The following is a 12,260-nucleotide window of genomic DNA, read 5'->3' as shown; positions in this document are numbered from 1 at the left end:
CCTCTGCTGCAGTGAGCCCCGGCCATGACCTATGGCAGTTTATATTTAGTTTCTTTGTCAACAGCTTACAGAATACCGATTTATGGTTATCTAGCTAAGAATAATGAGGATTAGAGAGAAGAGTTTCAGGACAGAGATAGGCAGCGGCAATGGTGAGGAGCCAAGAGGCAACAACACCAACTAACAAACAGCACAGCCAAACCCGAAGTATATTTGGAGCCAACAAAAATGCCTGCTGAGATTCCTTGATCTTGATCTTGATCTAAGACAAATAATAGGTTTAGAAATTCAGACCTACCTACTGGTTGCCAGCTGAAATAGGTGGTTCTGATACTTGCTTCTCTCTGACTTATGCTCTTCTACTCTGGCTCTTCAATCCATGTTTTTCTTGGCTGCTGATATTTGACCACTTTTATTATGTGCTCCCACCTTTAGTAAAAACAACAATATAGTGAAATTGATTCACGTAAAACCATTAACAGCAATGCACCAGCAACCTCTCCAGGCATTAATGCAACTGGTATATGATTTTAGTACCTTTGTAACTCACATGGCTGGATTTACAGGGACAACTGCAGTGGGGAAAAACATTGTCAAACAGGGGAAAGATAGGAAAACAAGTCTAATGGAAATTCTTAGTTAGAGGTTTTTTTGTAATGAACACAGAAACGTGTGACACATTTCTTTTTGCAACCTTTTTGATTACCAAACTAAAGACATAGGCCTCCACGAAAGGGCCTGAGACCCTGGCTGGACATGGTTCCATGGTGTAATGGTTAGCACTCTGGACTTTGAATCCAGCGATCCGAGTTCAAATCTCGGTGGAACCTCATGGTTTTGAAAGGTGAACCTGGCATCATGTCAGCCCCTTCAATCTCACCTTGCTGCTAATCCCTAAATACTGCAGGTAAACCCGGTGTACGACAGCGGAAATACAAATACTGTAGAGCTGAACATGCACAGTTGATGAATGCTACACTAATAAATAAGATAAAAAAACACAAGCAGGAAATAAATGGATATATACAAATATAAGTTAGTCTATATTCTCGTCAGGAGTTCTATAAATCAAATGAACTGCTCTATCTCTAAATTTCGACGTTTTTGCGCCTGTCAGTGTTGTTTGTTATAAGGCACAACAGGTCAGTGCGAGTGTGCTTTATGTCCATTAATATTAAATCACATTCTTAGCTGTAACCAAAGAGAGGAAGCCTTATGAAAAAAAGGATTTAATTGACAGTGATCGTATAATTCGTATAAATAGTAAAAAGTAACTGGAGCCTTGCAACAAACTTTTAAATCAATCAAAGTTGGCAAATTACAGAGGACAAGTTAAAATCCTCTGCCCACTTCTAACCAGCCGGGAAGCCCCTCCGGACGTGGTTCCATGGTGTAATGGTTAGCACTCTGGACTCTGAATCCAGCGATCCGAGTTCAAATCTCGGTGGGACCTGAGCCTTTTGATCCAGGGTGTCAACCTTGACCTCAATCGACAGCGATAAAATAATATATAAAAAAAAAAAAGAAATTCTGTAACAGAAGTGAACAATGCAGATGACCACAGAGGAAGAAACTATTGATTATATGCAAGTTTGCAGGTATTACATAAACAGAAGTTGTGCAAGTCTATGTTTATTTAGTCATATCTCTTTAATGAACTTTTATTACCTTTCTTCTAACTTAACCTGACTTTTACCCTGACTCAGGGTGTAAAGGTAACATGAGAAACATTGAGCCATGTGTGTGGAGCAGGGTGAGAGAAGGAGATCTTTGATTTTCTAAACAGGTGCGTTTATTTAGGATATTTGGTGAACACATTTACATCAAAATACCCTCATACAATGAGAAACACAGCAGTGTGTAGTGTAGTGAAAAGATCAGCTGTGTTTCTTTGAACACTCTGTCAGTAGGTTTATGAATAGTGCATACAGTTACAGAACAGAAAAAAGAAAGAGAGGTTGTAAATTCACAAACAATTAAACCAAGTTACAGTGAGCACATGGTATGTGTCACCTCAACACAATGCCAAATAATAAAGTGAAAATACTGAGAAGAGATGTTGGTTTTTGGGAAAGGACAAAACTTTTGATGAAATACTCATTGTTTGTCATTCTTGTTATTAAAAAAAGGTAGAAAATATTAAGGCTACAACAAATTGTGTAGTAGAGTAGTATGGTAGTACAAACAATTATGTTGGTATGCTGGACTTCAGCTGCTTTTCATAGTCGTCAGCTGGTGTGGCCATGGAGGGGCATTTGGGACGTCCGGAAGCAGGCAAGAGGTTTTCCCAGTAGTCTCGACGAGCCCTAAGACAAATTTTGAGTTTAGGTGGTGATAAACCAACACTTGTGCAGGACAGAAACACACTGTCCAGTTTCCCCTATGCTTTTTTTTTTTTTTTTTTTTACATCTTTTGCTGTAAACGACACTATGCCACCATATATTCAATACAATATGTGCCACTGTTTCAGTCTTATTTCTATATGTTTAATGCAGATGCTGCAGCATAATTTAAAAAGAGCTGACTAATGTGGACATGCAGAAGCCATGTTTCTGCTCAGTCTTACCTGGCTCTGACCCAGGGTTTAGTGTGCATCTCCAGTGCAGCTCCCCAGAGTCCGTGCTTCTCTGAAGCTGGAGGGAGTGATCCTCTCTCTGCAGACAGCTCCTCTGCTATAGCTCTGATATGGTATGGCTCAAATCCACAGCAGCCACCAATGTAGCGAATCCCTGCATTGTAAGCCTCTCTGGCGTATTTATGAACATCCCAGCGGGTGATTACTCTGGTCTCCATTGCTGAGAGGGGAATATAATATTCCACTTTGTAGATTTTGTTGTAACAATACTCTCATCAAAGTGTACATATTGATTAAAGGTAGCAAAACATGAGCTCTACACTCAAATGCTGATTCTATACTTAAATTACAAAAAATTACAAATACACAAAAAAATAAAAAATACACAAAACAAATATACAAATGCTAACCAAAGGGGTACTCAGGTAGGCTGGTGTATCCACCGAGGTTGCACTCAGGTGTGTGAAAGCCCAGCGGCTGGATCATGAGATGGGCTCTGAGACCAGCTTTCTCTAATCCCTCTTTCATCAGCTTCACTGTACGAACACACGTCAGAGGGTCCAGGTGGCAGTTTACTCCAACAATGTCGGCTCCTGTACACGAACGCACGGACACAAAACACAAAACACATTCAGATTGCACAGCTAAGACTCTCTGACATGAAGTACCACCTGACAGGAGGTCCACGTACCAGCTCTGACCAGCCTGACGGCACACTCTCCAGGTGGGACTCCGTGCATGTCTCCATGAGGGGAGATGCACAGTGTTGCACCCACTGGTTTACCGCTGGTCTTCAGCACCTCCACCGCCCACACTGCCTCTTCCACATGATCGACAAACTGCAGGAGAAACGTGCATTGGATCGGTCATTCTTCGCTTGGGACAAAAAGCAGTAGAAACGAACATTGAGATCTGTTTTATCTGCTTGTACCTCTACTATAAAGAAATCGACGTCCTTTTTGAGGAAGTCGTCCATTTGTTTCTTAAAGATGGCCTTGACCTCGGTCTCACTGTGACTCTTCTCATAACAGGGAGTCTTAGACACGCACCCAGCGACCAGCGCATTACCCTCATTGGCTACCTCCCTGGCCAGGTCACAGGCTGCCTCATTGATCTGAGCCCCCTGAGTCAGAGGAGAACCAACCGGAGTCATCTAATGTAAGCAAAATAATAAAGATATAAGATTTTCTGATTTAACTGCTTGATTTTTTTTTTACTTACAGTGATGTTGGTGACGTTGCCACTGATCTCCAGCTTATCCTCACTGCAGTAGAAGGTGAATGTCTGAATCACATTGGCTCCCGCTCTCAGAAACTCCCTGTGCAGCTGCCGCACTGACAGAGCGAGGAAGAAACAAGGCTCGACTTATTGTGAAAACAAAGGCAAATACATAAACAGATAAAAAAGAGAAGCAAGTCTGCTGTCATGTTAATAAATGACGAGAGTATGTAACATGTACCAGCTTCAGGGTGTTCAACAGCAGCCTCAGGTGTCCAGTGTCCTGCCTTCACATAGCCACGTCGCTCTAGCTGCATAACATAACCTCCATCTCCTACAATCAACTCCCCAGCATTCAGACGCTCCAAGATGCCCTGGATACACACACACACACACACACACACACACACAAGCCTAACTCAGGTGCCTGAGATATACGTCATGATGCACTCTGTTCACTTTAATTAAGGTTTTCTGAAAATGGTCTGTCTCACATTGTTGTGCAGAATATTTAATGCATTTTTAATATTTAGTGCATGAATACGTCATGTAATTATTGATATCAAACACTTACAACACAGCCTCCATAAGTAGGTCAACGCGTCAATCAGTTGTGCTCACTTGTCAATATTATTTATGACCTGTGTATTTCTTACTGTCACCTTTCTTTGTGGAATAACATCATAAATAGTTAATATTTTACATTGCCCCCCTGACAAGAAGTGTATGAAAGACCAGTACACTCAAATTGAGCAAAGCATATCTTAAACTCAAATCAATTTGGCCAAATCAAATGATCAGATGATAAATGTCCACAGCTATCCTGCTCTTGTGTAAAAAGTGTATCACTTTTGTTTCATTTACTGATCTATCAGAATAGAAGAACACACACACTACACACATCTTACACGGTGCATACAGTGTAGCTTGTTAATCTGGAGGCACTAAACAGCATGAGGTGAACTTCCACCTCCTTCTCTTCAGCGCAGAGGCGCCTGTTCACCTTTTCTACTTGCAGACTAGTGCATTTCATATGTTCAGGGAGCGAATTTCTGTTGATCGACCACCTGCTCTCAGGAGTGAAGCCCATAACACTCAGCGCAGACCTACGCGAAACCACCTGCAGTTTCTCATACCTTGCTCTTCTTGCTCTCCATCGCTGACAGGTCGTCTGGGTGCAGCGGTCAGCACCAAACCTGCGCAGAAATCACTGCTCTCCGGCCGACGGTGCACAGAGAGCAGCACGATAATCTCGCGATATTATAGAAGCTCTCCTGATTTATCTTGTAAAAACAAAAACAAACGGAAGAAAGAAAGGACTGATTCATGCACTCATTCCGTGCGTCAGATGCAGAATACCAACCAAGAAAGTCTGGAGATGATGGAAATGAGTACTTTCTGTTTGGACACTGGCGCTGCGTCATGTTTAATGAATCAAGTCTACCTTTAGCTAATAGCTAATAGCTATTAGCACATATTAGCACATTAGCACGTCCTTTTACACGCATGTATGGAAATATTAAGATAAGAAGAAACATTATCGTATTGGTCTTGTAACACATCCATGGATGTATTGGTCTTATGACACATCCACGGTCCGCACACAGACTCGGCAGCCGTCGCTCCCGGCCCGCAGGGGGCGCTGCGCAGAAACGTGACGGGCTGTCGTCACTTCCTGGCGGGGTTTGCATCTCAAACGAACCGGTGTAAACAAAACCTCCTCTGAAGCGACAGTAAACAAAGCTTCACGTGTGAAATCTTTTTTCAGCCGTAGTTAGTGGCTAACGTAACACTGTCTTTGTCTAATTTCGGTGTAAGGGCAACGTTTAGGTCAATTAAACGAGGTAAGGTGTTTTAATTCACCTCCACCAGCCCCCAGTTTCATCTCGGTAACGTTATATAGGAGATAAATGTTGACTTTGACTAAAGCATGTTGTGGCGTGAAATGTTTGTGTACTTTACCGGAGGCAGAGTACATTAACCGAGGTGTTGGGCTGAAGTACATTTTTACGCACTTGTACTTGGAGTAGTTTCATTTCCTGCTCCATGTGTACCACCAGAGGCGAACACCTCACTTTAACTTCTTCGACTAGTTTCTCATACTGTGTCATTCTACACAAGCAGTAAGTCACTGTTGTTTCTCATGTAGACAAGACCACTAGTTGATTATTAGTTTAACTTTAGCAAATTGCATAGTAACGAGTAGTGATCTGTCAGTACTGCACTGGTCCAGTGGTTGTGCTCCTTGGATCAAACACAGGAGATCTGAAGTAGACTTTCTCTGATGGACCCATCTGACAGCCTGGGGAACCTCAACCACACGATGGAGGCCGTGGCACTGAATGACCTTCCTGCTCCTGATGGTTCCTCCGGAGAGAGGGATACCTCGCCTGCAGACATGCTGAGGTTCTTCTTCCACATCTGCTTTAACACTTCAATTTTTATTCATTTCACAGTGGCTGAGTGCTGGTTTATTTGATAAATCACACCCCAACACCAGTGGTTAAGATTCACTTTCCATCCACGTGTATCACGCACCCATGAAAGCTTTTGTCCTGTGACAATGGTTGAAATCTTTGTAATTGCCGGATTCACTCTCTTGTCAGAATAAGACAGCAGATGTCCAACCAGTGCTTTGAGATGGCAGTACAGCTCCACGCAGGTATATGAAAGTGCTTTATTTCCGTCATGCTATATTTTCATGAAGTACACAAACAAGGCATTAAAATCAAGTTTCCTGTAACAGGAAAAAGTAAGAGATCATGCAGCACATCTGAAGCTGAGAGAGACTTGTGAGTATTTGCATTTAGCCTAATTTTGCGGCTCTAAAATTTCAAACAAATGTAAGATTAAAGTTAACTTCAGAATTCACACTGTTCACATATATTTTTCATCAATTGTTCCAGACCAGATTATGTCAATGAACTGGAAATTGTCAAGACGAATCATTTTAACAGCACGTTGCCACTGCACAGGTGAACTGCTTTAAGAACTATCTTTTTTTTGTGATAAATGCTGGATTTCTCTGCATATATGATAAAACAATATAAAAGTATATTATATGATATACAAGGCATGAACCTTTGTTAACTTTGACCATTCACTAATTTGACTGGGGTCTTTCAGAATGCAGATGTGGCATGCTATTGGAGAAAAGCTGAAACAGAGTGATTCAGAGGCTGAGTATGTCAACTCACAACTTACTGAAACAACTCGTTCATTCATTTTGTTAAGACTTTATTTTGATGATTTTAACATTTCTGCTTTTATTTCAGTGGACTGAAAGCTTTGAGCGATCACGGCATGAGTCTTTGTGCTCGTATAAAACAACTTCAGACAGTAAGCAGCCTCAACGTCCATTGTGTGTCCATCATTTAATCATTGCTCCATTGTCTGCACTGTTATTGTTGTGTTTAAACATTTTTGTGTATAAAGTAGTTTAGCATTTTGCTCATGAAAAAGTTTCCACAAACTGGTTTCCCACTCATTTACTTACTTTAAACTTGAAAATTCCCAGTGTGTGGTCATATCAATTATTTTTTTTTGTTTATTTGCTGGTTAAAACAGATTTATTTGCAATTATTAATTCGATCTGAAAGGTGGAATTTGTTCCTACAGCTGATGCTTGTATTAAAATTATTGTTATTCCAAATTAAGGTTATTAATTTCATACCCAAATCCTTCTTGTTTTTTCAACAGGAGTCAAGAGCTCTTCAAGATGAAATTACAGAAATACAGAAGAAGAGACTTGGTATGTTCGCAGTTCATTTTTAATTTTGGTGTGATGGAGTTTTCCCCTGCTCCATGTGTACTTGACAAATGACTAACAATGAGTAATTTTCTGTTAAACAACTGTATGACTAATTGTTTTGACGCGAGACTAAATTTGGCACTGATGTTTTTTTGTGTTTGTGTGTGTGTAGAGATGAAACGGCTCACACATGAGAAAATGAAACAGACAGAAGAGTTGATGTCCAAGAAAGAGCATCCAGATACAGAGAAGTACAGAGCAGCGTTGGAGAAAGGCCAGGCCAACCTGGAGAAATATAAAAAGATGGCCATCATGACACAGAATGTCCTCAGGGTAAATTGTACAAAAAATGAAATGGTTAATGGTTAATGCATGCAGTGAACTTAGCAACTAATGTATTACTGTGTGTTTCTCCTCAGGGCATCCTCTTGGCCTGCAAAGTCAACTGGCTGGATGATCCCAAACTTCAAGACATTGTCATGACACTGGAAGAGTTTCCTATCTCCGACTAGAGAAGGAATCTATTCTCTCATGTTTATGTGTTTGTGTTGTATTGTCAGAAATGAATAAAACTGTTTAAAAAAAAAAAAAAAAAAAAACTGTTAAAAGCAACAGTATGAATTATTTGTAAAAGCAATGTAGATGCTGTCCTCTAGAGGGCGACGCAGAAAAGGAAGACAGACTTTAAACTTATGGCACATCCTGTCAGAGAAGAAGAAGCCGGGGTTCACACGTGTTTCACGACACCAGACGGATATATTTCAATAATTGTTTTAAATTTGGCCTTTAATCGGGAATATAACCGAGTAAAAATGCCGAAGGTTAAGGCGGAGAAGAAGAGCAGGCAGCACCAAGAGGTGAAGAACCAAGGTAGGAAGCGGTGTTAGCGTTAGCATGACGGCAAACACCGCGGTCAGCTGCTGGAAGAAAATGGGCTTTAAAGTCAAAGTTCATCGTCATGTCGATACAAAACAGCAGTTTTCAACCCTGGTACCATATTAGTGTCAGACAACACGCATGAAAGGCAACTGCAGTTCTCGCTGTCACGAGTGTTGATATTAAAGGTTTGTTTACCTTAGTAAAGCTCTGCTCACGGTCCCAATTATGCTCCAACGTACCAAACTTTATTTAAAAAACTATTGATTTGAATTGTCTCGTCGTGCCCGCTGATACCCACATGTCATGCGGCACTGTTTAAGATACTTGTTGAATTATCAGATGTCTTGTGCGTCTTTCGGCATTGCAAAGAGTCCACCAAATTATCAGTTAATGTTGAAACTATTGCCTATCAAGTGCTAAGTGTTTGCCTTTTGTTTCCATTGTAAAACCACTACATTGTATTTCCCATTATATTAATGAATACAGTCATTACTTTTCTCACTACATTATTTTTGTGATCCCATGTTACACTCACCACACAGACTGAATTTGGTGTTGTACCCTACAGAGCAGACTAAGATATTTTTGAAGGTTGTTTTTTTAGATGTGGATGTGCATATTATCTTAAGCCCAGCTCTATAGAGCCCTTGACTTAGAAGTAGGTTGTCAATGGTGGAAGTAGGAAATAGAATCTAATTGTTTTAACATGAATTGCTTTAGTGAATGACATGGCACAAGCCCAACATGCAGTGTCCTGTTTGTTGTCTCTTGCAGGGATCATGTTCAACACCGGCATCGGCCAGCACATCCTGAAGAATCCTTTGGTTGTAAATGGTATCATTGAAAAGGTGGGTTGTACTAATTTCGCTCTGGCACTGAGAAGCTCATGTACAGTTGAGTTTGTTTTTTTTTTTTTTTTTTTTACACATGCATACTTGGAAAAACAAAGGCATATTAAAGACAAATCCTGTGCGCAGACAATCGTGATACGCAGTCTTCCTTGTTGTGTCTGAGCTGGCGTGTGTCATGTTTTTCAGGCTGCTCTGAGGCCGACAGATGTGGTTCTAGAGGTGGGACCTGGTACTGGTAATATGACAGTTAAACTCCTGGAAAAGGCCAAGAAGGTGAGTCAAAAGGTGCTGTCTTGCTCCGGGTTGAGACAGGAATTTTTCTGAGATTAAATAATGCCTTTCTGTGTGGTATTTTATATAAACTGCAGTGTGCATGATGTTTGTATTCAGCTTTCCAAATTTCCTCCTATATCCTTATAAGAAGGGTCAGAGGACATAATCCAAATGTACACAGCTGTAAGTAAAGATTGTCTACACAACTAAGATTCCTGGGTTTGTAGTGTCCCTGGTGTATCACTACTGAATCACTTAAGTAATGCATTTAATATTTGCACAGAATTTGCTTCTTTGTAATGTTAATTTTTGACATGATTTGTGTATTCTTGTCCTTATTTACCTTTTGAGAAATCTGCTCGGTCTGATGCTGCTCACTCTGCTGCAGCCTCTTACTGTCTTCTTACAGTCAAATGGGGCAATAATCATTTAGGCCTATGTTATTTGTCACTGTTCAGTTTAAACAGTAATTGCTATCTCTGCAGGTGGTGGCCTGCGAGTTGGACGGCAGATTGGTGGCTGAACTTCAGAAAAGAGTACAGTGCACGTGAGTGACAACGACGGCACTTTGCCAACATATATTTGCATAGTATCTGCATTTAAATACAAAGTGAATATGTGAGGTAATGAAAGGACATTTATGTTTTTTAACAGACCCATGCAGACCAAACTTCAAATATTAGTTGGAGATGTATTAAAAACAGATCTACCTTTCTTTGACGTCTGTGTGGCTAATTTACCCTACCAGGTAAAGACGTGCTCTCCTCCATGCTCCACACGGTTGATTTGATGATATTATTTATTTCATTTATCTGAAGCTGGACATTTCTTAATGTCTTGTACAGATTTCATCACCATTTGTCTTCAAGCTACTGCTGCATCGACCTTTCTTCAGGTAAGAAAGTTTTAAAAAAAAAAAAACAAAACCATTTTTAACTGCATTCTTCTCATGACCACATGAAGTATTCAGCACCTCTTTTGTTTGCTTTTGTTCAGGTGTGCAGTGTTGATGTTCCAGAGAGAGTTTGCCATGCGACTGGTGGCTAAACCTGGAGACAAGCTGTACTGCAGACTGTCCATCAACACACAGCTACTGGCTCGTGTGGACCACCTCATGAAGGTCTGTGTGCACGTGCTGATGTTTTTCCACCCTGCTAACGGCAACTCTCTAGGCGCCACAGCGTCATGGCAGTCTCTTGTAAATGGTTAATTCATCAGGATTTTTCATGTGTTGCAACAAGTGTATCTCAGTGTTGTTGTTGTTGTTGTTGTTGTTGTTGTTGTTTCCCCCTTTCATCAGGTAGGGAAGAATAATTTCCGTCCTCCTCCAAAAGTGGAGTCAAGTGTTGTCAGGATAGAGCCCAAAAATCCTCCCCCTCCAGTTAACTTCCAGGTGAGATTTGATTCTTAAAGTGGTCAACGCTGTGGTCAATGGATTAGATGAATTAGTAGATACTTAACATTGTGTTTTCTTTTCTCCTGGAAAGGAGTGGGACGGCCTGGTCAGAATAGCCTTTGTAAGGAAAAACAAAACCCTCAATGCAGCTTTCAAGTGAGTACCTGCCTGCTGCAGACGCCGCCACTCTTAACTGAAGCGTGCACTGTCAAAAGAGCATGTTGGGGGAAACAAAACGGATGATCATGCTGATTCATAATTTCCAGGTCGACTGCGGTGGAACAGCTTCTGGAAAAGAACTACAGAATTCACTGCTCTGTACACAATGTGGTGAGTGAACATCCCAGTGTGCAGCTTTGTCGACTGACAGGGCACTGTAAATACTGCCCTTTGAATCTAAAGTCATGTGCTTCACCTCAACAGGAAGTCCCAGCAGACTTCAGCATCAGCAAGAAGATTGAGAGTGTTTTACAGCAGGCTGATTTCAGTGAGAAGAGAGCTAGGTCCATGGACATAGATGATTTCATGGTGTAAGTTGAGCATCTGTTAATCGATTGTTTCTTCGATTGCTCTTTGCCAAAGAACCTACTTTAAAATAAATGACTGATTTGACATGTTTAATTGTGGGTGTTTTCCTCATCCTCAGGCTGCTGCATGCATTCAACTCTGCAGGGATCCACTTTTCCTAAATGGCAGTGGGGACTGAAGAGAACAGCCTCATGACTCTTCTTCAATGCCTTTTTGATGAGTGGAAAGAAAGAGACTACTGGACTCATTTTTCCTCTTGTGGAGATTTGCTTGGATGAACTGAATTTCCAATGTTGCCATACTTGGATAGAATACATAAAGAATATTGGAGGATACATTTAAAGAGCTCATATTGAGTTTGCTGTTTTACCCTTACAAATATACATGTGTATATGCATGGACGATATTTGATGGAAGTTGTATGAGCCTTCTCGGTTGATTGAGGGACAGTCCGAGTGCGTGAGAAGTCAACATTCATCAAAAAGGATCTGTGATGGATTATTATTCTAATCAAAAATCAGTCTACAAGTTTTCTAAATCATTCAAAATATTTAATAAATGTAGTCGAGTGTGTGCATTCTCTCAAAATAAATTCAGATTGTCCACAAGTTTTCTTTTTGTCATTTTTCTGTGCTCACACCATCTGTTACTAAATTGTACCGCAGACTAGTGCTGCAGCTGTTACTTACTTTCTTATCAATTCATTTGTTTAAATTCATCATTTTGTCCAAAAAAAAATCACAAAGATTTCCCAGAGGCCAGGTATTTGTATTTATTACATTACGTGT

The 12,260-nt window shown here is 40.7% G+C and overlaps 3 protein-coding genes and 2 non-coding genes across 12 annotated transcripts; 4 read left to right on the top strand and 1 right to left on the bottom strand.

The window, feature by feature from the left end:
• Positions 1 to 758: 758 nt before the first annotated feature.
• Positions 759 to 830, top strand: trnaq-uug (transfer RNA glutamine (anticodon UUG)). Its single transcript has one exon. It is a non-coding gene; the product is annotated as a tRNA-Gln (tRNA).
• A 551-nt stretch (positions 831 to 1,381) lies between these two features.
• On the top strand, positions 1,382 to 1,453 carry trnaq-cug (transfer RNA glutamine (anticodon CUG)). The gene has a single exon. It is a non-coding gene; the product is annotated as a tRNA-Gln (tRNA).
• A 316-nt stretch (positions 1,454 to 1,769) lies between these two features.
• LOC139624013 (betaine--homocysteine S-methyltransferase 1-like) lies at positions 1,770 to 5,105 on the bottom strand. 4 transcript variants are annotated; one of them, XM_071482756.1, is made up of 8 exons: positions 4,931 to 5,105; positions 4,036 to 4,168; positions 3,798 to 3,910; positions 3,508 to 3,729; positions 3,268 to 3,415; positions 2,987 to 3,169; positions 2,568 to 2,796; positions 1,770 to 2,306 (listed from the first exon to the last, which is right to left on the bottom strand). In XM_071482756.1, the coding sequence occupies exons 1-8, from the start codon at positions 4,949 to 4,951 to the stop codon at positions 2,189 to 2,191; spliced, it is 1,167 nt and encodes a 388-aa protein (XP_071338857.1). In that variant the 5' UTR covers positions 4,952 to 5,105; the 3' UTR covers positions 1,770 to 2,188. The 4 variants fall into 4 exon arrangements, with proteins under 4 accessions (XP_071338857.1, XP_071338858.1, XP_071338855.1 ...); XM_071482757.1 differs by having other exon boundaries at positions 3,508 to 3,699; XM_071482754.1 differs by lacking the exon at positions 4,931 to 5,105 and adding an exon at positions 4,798 to 4,916.
• Positions 5,106 to 5,388: 283 nt separating this feature from the next.
• cenph (centromere protein H) lies at positions 5,389 to 8,144 on the top strand. 4 transcript variants are annotated; one of them, XM_071482763.1, is made up of 10 exons: positions 5,389 to 5,638; positions 6,096 to 6,200; positions 6,401 to 6,456; positions 6,541 to 6,586; positions 6,701 to 6,769; positions 6,921 to 6,977; positions 7,070 to 7,133; positions 7,494 to 7,545; positions 7,718 to 7,878; positions 7,965 to 8,144. In XM_071482763.1, the coding sequence occupies exons 2-10, from the start codon at positions 6,118 to 6,120 to the stop codon at positions 8,055 to 8,057; spliced, it is 681 nt and encodes a 226-aa protein (XP_071338864.1). In that variant the 5' UTR covers positions 5,389 to 5,638; positions 6,096 to 6,117; the 3' UTR covers positions 8,058 to 8,144. The 4 variants fall into 4 exon arrangements, with proteins under 4 accessions (XP_071338864.1, XP_071338861.1, XP_071338863.1 ...); XM_071482760.1 differs by having other exon boundaries at positions 6,055 to 6,200; XM_071482762.1 differs by having other exon boundaries at positions 6,028 to 6,200.
• Positions 8,145 to 8,208: 64 nt separating this feature from the next.
• Positions 8,209 to 12,080, top strand: dimt1l (DIM1 dimethyladenosine transferase 1-like (S. cerevisiae)). 2 transcript variants are annotated; one of them, XM_071482758.1, is made up of 12 exons: positions 8,209 to 8,415; positions 9,199 to 9,272; positions 9,462 to 9,548; positions 10,034 to 10,095; positions 10,203 to 10,296; positions 10,394 to 10,443; positions 10,545 to 10,668; positions 10,849 to 10,941; positions 11,036 to 11,100; positions 11,211 to 11,274; positions 11,368 to 11,474; positions 11,591 to 12,080. In XM_071482758.1, exons 1-12 carry the CDS (start codon positions 8,238 to 8,240, stop codon positions 11,631 to 11,633), a joined length of 1,041 nt encoding a protein of 346 aa, XP_071338859.1. In that variant the 5' UTR covers positions 8,209 to 8,237; the 3' UTR covers positions 11,634 to 12,080. The 2 variants fall into 2 exon arrangements, with proteins under 2 accessions (XP_071338859.1, XP_071338860.1); XM_071482759.1 differs by lacking the exon at positions 8,209 to 8,415 and adding an exon at positions 8,425 to 8,609.
• Positions 12,081 to 12,260: the final 180 nt, after the last annotated feature.

Source organism: Trachinotus anak, unplaced genomic scaffold, assembly GCF_046630095.1.
Source record: "Trachinotus anak isolate AG129_WGS33_773 ecotype Australia unplaced genomic scaffold, CSIRO_AGI_Tana_v1 ptg000008l, whole genome shotgun sequence".
Classification (NCBI taxonomy): domain Eukaryota; kingdom Metazoa; phylum Chordata; class Actinopteri; order Carangiformes; family Carangidae; genus Trachinotus; species Trachinotus anak.
This window is presented reverse-complemented; position numbering and strand designations above follow the sequence as displayed.